The sequence below is a fragment of the Pygoscelis adeliae genome, unplaced genomic scaffold (genome assembly GCF_000699105.1).
Source record: "Pygoscelis adeliae isolate BGI_AS28 unplaced genomic scaffold, ASM69910v1 Scaffold248, whole genome shotgun sequence".
Lineage (NCBI taxonomy): Eukaryota > Metazoa > Chordata > Aves > Sphenisciformes > Spheniscidae > Pygoscelis > Pygoscelis adeliae.
In genome coordinates, this window is record NW_008825302.1 from 2,012,138 (window position 1) to 2,017,263 (window position 5,126).

Genomic DNA, 5,126 nt, shown 5'->3' on the forward strand with positions numbered 1-5,126 from the left:
GTGTCTATCTCCTTCCTTTGCCAACTCCAGCTCCTCAGACAGTTCCAATACAGTATTAGTTTCTGTGCTCCCAACCTCTTAGCTCGACCAGCATCAGCTTCCTCTTACCCTCCTAGAAGCTAAACTATTTCTATATGCATTGCATATCTTGACGCTTTTCTCCTTTTAATTGCTTATCAGATTTTCCTCAGAGCAAAAAAATTAATAAAGACCAATCACTCAGAAAGACTCCCATGCTGGTATTGTCCCATGCCAGCGTACAGACCAACAGAAGTCATTTGGATACTGCTCTATGCAGGATCAGGGCTCAGTTGCCATTTATAGAGTTCTCAGGAGAAACCTGAATTACCACAACATAGCAAAAGTAATACTCCCTCTCATCTGGAGTGCTGCATATCATTAGAAGACAATCTCCATGAAGATACCACATACACATCCAAATTCAAGATGAACCCTTCCTGAAGGTAGAATCTCAAGCATACTTTATTAAAAAGTTGAGCAGACCAAAGAACTACCAGAATGTCCAATGTTGACTGGGACCAACACTTCAATGACAAACTGGCTAGTTCTGGAAATGGGATAAGAAGAAATCTTACGTGCTATTTCTGTTTTAAAATTCAGTGTAGGCAGTCAAGAAAGAATATACAATTAGGATCCTACATAGTATTGCCCTATTAATCAAATAATTTGTAATTTTTAGAAAAGCAACACAAATTACTACCTGTACATTTCTTTTGCATTCCTGTACAAGCCACATTCACATCCCATGAACAGTACAACATTAATACGGAAAGGAATAAACTATCCTAAACAAACCTACCATGGTAAATTGTTCATTTTCTATAATTCAAACTACACATACACACCCTTATTATGTCCTTTGAAAGAAAAGAGATGCCTCACTTGTAAGTTCTAGTAGATCTGTGTGTGACTTACAGCAATAGTGTTTTAAACCTGCTTCACTTGGAGAGGTTTGGCACTGAGCATGACTGCATATACCTGTAAGTGCAGGACACTGACAAATCATGCTGAATAGCTCCTGAAGGTATTTTCTACAGCTTAGAACTACTCCTTTTGGTAGTGCAGAAGAAAAAGTGATTAAAAGTTATCAATCCTAATAAAACTTTTATTTAAATGTAACTTTTACTGGTGTTCTTGTATTAGTTTTGGTTACTATATACTTCACGCAAATATTCAGTTTACTTTAGAGAACTTGGACTAAGAATCTTGGACAAAATGATGCAATTCTAAATGCCAAAAAAATTATTAAAAACACAACCTGGGGCACATAAGGAATTCAAAGTCTAATTATATTCATATGACGTTAAAGTAATTCAACAGAAACCAAAGTACATTTTGAAGCAAATGCCAATTAATATATTACTGTTCTTTCCTACAATTACATTTTGCCAGTCACTCCAAGAGCACATTGTTTAAAATGTAAATATTCTGAATTTACTGTATTCAACTAATCTCCAAAAATATTTCTACATCAAACAATTACCTAAAACAACCCCCACCAAGAAAAATTCATCTTAATTTTGTTTCCACGTAAATTATCATTCATATAAAAGGATTTTATATAAAGCTCTTCATTTAATTTGAAAAAAAAAAAAAACTCAGAGAAGACAATTTGTCTGATGCTTTTTTGTCTAAAAATGCCAGTTTACACAGTTTGAAAATACCTTTTGATTCACAAGGTAAGAATACTGCCATTTAATGCTTGCAGAAACACATAGAAAGGACAGTTTGTGTACACCTTACTTTTAAAATTTGGATCCTAAAACGGAACTTATACCTGTTTGTGTCTCTAGATGTGCTTTTCTGTCAGTGCAAACCCAAACAAATTTATTCCAGCAGGAACACAAAGGACAATAGCTAAAAGACTGATGTATGCTTTTTCCAGATATTCCTAATCATTTCAGATCTTGTAGAGCTGTTAATCCAGAGGAATCACAGTGACCTCTGTCAGCTATGTAGCCAGCCGTAAGTCATGTGCCTGCATTTTGTCTGACACATATTTACACAAGCTCTACTTTGAGATGTAATTTTTAACACCTGTGATCTTGTTTTTACCGAATCTTCCCCCCCCGAAAAGTTACTGAAACTGCATGTGTAACCCATTTTGTATTAGAAAATGTACCTATTGCTTATGTTATACGACTGAGCCAGTACTGAATGCAGTTTAACTGCAAGTAAATGCAGGTCCAGCTCACAGTTGCCATTCTTTAAGAAAAAGTTGATGCATATGGTTTGGTCTTGCCTCGAAGTTAACTGCTTTCAGCACTGTTCAGCAGTAGACAGTACAGGCACCCATTATCAACAAGGGGAGTAATGACTACTGTTGGCTTATGACTGACTCTGTCAATCTCTTCTGCACACATTGCCTAGTTAAGTCCTTGTATGAGGATTGGAAACGAGCACACACAAGACTTGCCTTCTTATTTTTTTAATGCCCTCATCAGCAGCTCCCCTTGGAACACCTATAGGCATCCGTTCTCACGAAAGCAGTCTGTAAGGCTGATCCTCAGCAGACATAAGCCCACAACTCTGCATGGGGCCTCTGATCAGAACAGAGGCAATTTGAGATGTGCTGCATTCTTCACCATCAGCTTCTTTAACATACGATTTGTTTCAGTGTTCATTTTGACAAGCCCAGCCTTCCCTGTTTCGACAACGGAGAGCTAATGATGCAGAGTTCTGCATTTTACTCCGGTGGCCAAGGGCAGTGCCTGGATTCAAAGTGACCAAGTCCTTTATCACATCTAGCTATTAAAGCGTGCACTGGGTTTTACATGTGTCTAACCTCCCTGATTTCTAAAGGACAATTCAAAAGGTAACCCCAGTGCATGTTTAAGTTTCTGGCTGAACTGCAGAACTCTTGTCAATGTTTTTATTAAAACTTGGACGGTCTTGTATATTGAGAACCTGCATGAAGGCGTGAAATAAAAAAACCCTTCTACTAGAAGCTGGAAGGTTCTGGCATAATCGGTATGTCACCTGAAAACTCAAGAGTACTTACCCAAGCACTTAATGTTGTAAATTCTCATACTTAATACAGAAAGTGCTTCTGTGCAAAAAATAACTCATCTTGCTTGCTTCTCCAACGGAACCAACAAACAAATACAGTGTTATTGCTTAATGCCATAAATCTCCAAAGTTGATAGGCAGTGGTTTAAATACCAACTATAACAGATTTACTCTACAATTAAACTGCTGTTTAATTGGTTTAATAACCTTAAAAGTTCATAGTATTACACAAGACAGCAAGGTGTCTCAGGGACATGGGAGGAGGACCTTACCTAAATCTACCATGAGAAGACGAGTGAGAGCAGTGTAGAACACTGTCCGGCACCTAAGGTCACTGAGGCTGTTATTATCGCTGATGCCCAAGAAAGGGAAGTGCTTACTCTGTTGAAACATAAGCGTATGAAAAGTTAAGTGTTCTACAAAATTTACCACACACGATGTTTTTCAATGTAGTAAGGAAACTTACTGTGTGATTCTGAAGCATGAATTTCACAGCCTCTATTTTCACAAGCTTTTTCAGGAGACTGTAAGTAGCAGGTGTTAAGGAAAAATCAGCCTCACAGCATTATGATTACATTATCAGGTTGCACAAACTTTCAGGAATATTTAGCGAGAAAAAAGTCCTAACTGAAACAACAACAAATGTACGTTAAAAAAATACCTGAACTTCATCTAGAAATATATGTCATGGAGACATTCTTTAGAACATTAAAGACCATAATCTATTATTAATTAAAGCAATTACTTTTCATGGCATATATTCTAGTCACAAAAGAGATGAATGAACTAAATGACTTTTATAATTAAACGGGGAGTTTCTGATAATAAATAGTGCTTTTTTTTCCCCAGATAGACCCATGTTATCAGCATATAAAAAAAAAAAAAGTGGTTTTGCAACTGCCTGTGTTGAAGACGACTGGCACTTGGCAATGGGACTGGCAGCAGCCCTAAGCAGCTCTGAAGTAATGGCCTCAAAATCACAGAGGTGATCTTCCAGACCCGTCAAAAATCACATTTAATTTGTTCCAGTTACAACAGATAAAAATGCATGTCATACATACTGAGCTATGCTAAACACTTAACCAAAGTATTTTCAGATGTATAAGAACCGAATGGAAATTTCTTAAGAACATACAAAGTCTCAGAGCCGGAGCAAAGTCCATAACAAGGTGATACAGCTGGGAATTTTGGATGTATCTATGGATACTTCCACAGGAATCCCAGTTTCTTCAACTTCATGAAATATAAAGCCAATCTAACTGACTACTGCTAAGCATGAACTGAAATCTCCCACTCCGCAAACTGGCTGAATTCAAGCCAGTGACAGTCCTGATGGCAGGTAACTACAGTAGCCCAGCGTCGGCCCCAGCCACCACGCGCTGCTCTTGATGCAGGCCCCTGCAAAGCCCTGCGACTCCTGGGCTGAAGCTCCTGGCCCTGGTCGAGCAAGACAAGCTTGAGTCTGTTGCACCTGCTTGTATACAAAGGCTCCCAGGGAGATGCACACTAAATGACACAGAAACAACGTATTTCCTGGACTGCATATATTCTACAGATCACATATTCTAGTATGACTTACTAGGCAGTTACACCTGGTGAAATGTAGTATTTTTCTCAAGGTTTCTTTTCAAAAGCACGAGAAATCATATTAAATCAAAAGTTGGGCTTTCAAAAACTATGTTATAGAAGTCCTTAAAGTTCAGATGGTTAAGACTTGTTTCACAACTCGAATCCTTTCCTAGCTGTGTGAATTATGAACATCTTTAATAGCATGAGGACACACTAACTCCCTGTCTCAGATGATTCAAACATTTGGGGTTGGGCAAAGGAGGTAATATTGCGTATTCCAGTAAAAGCCATACTGACATCTTTGTGAGCTTTTGTACAGAGGTAACCGCTGCTGTGAGGGATGTTTGCAAACAAGGAGCGAGAGAATGGCCAAAGCAATGGCCTGGATTTTCTGACTTCTGCTTCTCCTTCATTTGACATAAAATTGCTGTATGACTCTCAGCAAGTCAGTTAAATTCCACTGTCTCAGTTCCTTATCTGTAAAATGGGGATATAAAAGGCCTTGTGATATCCAGGTATACTAATAC

General features: G+C 38.2%; 1 protein-coding gene across 1 annotated transcript in view; it reads right to left on the bottom strand.

The window, feature by feature from the left end:
* Positions 1–5,126, bottom strand: part of RANBP17 (RAN binding protein 17) — a 167,854-nt gene that overhangs the window by 60,992 nt on the left and 101,736 nt on the right. Inside the window, exons 18-19 of the mRNA XM_009330034.1 lie at positions 3,497–3,560; positions 3,303–3,411 (exon numbers count right to left, since the gene is read on the bottom strand). Of these exons, the coding sequence (XP_009328309.1) occupies positions 3,303–3,411; positions 3,497–3,560 (173 nt within the window). The remainder of the gene's footprint in view (positions 1–3,302; positions 3,412–3,496; positions 3,561–5,126) is intronic.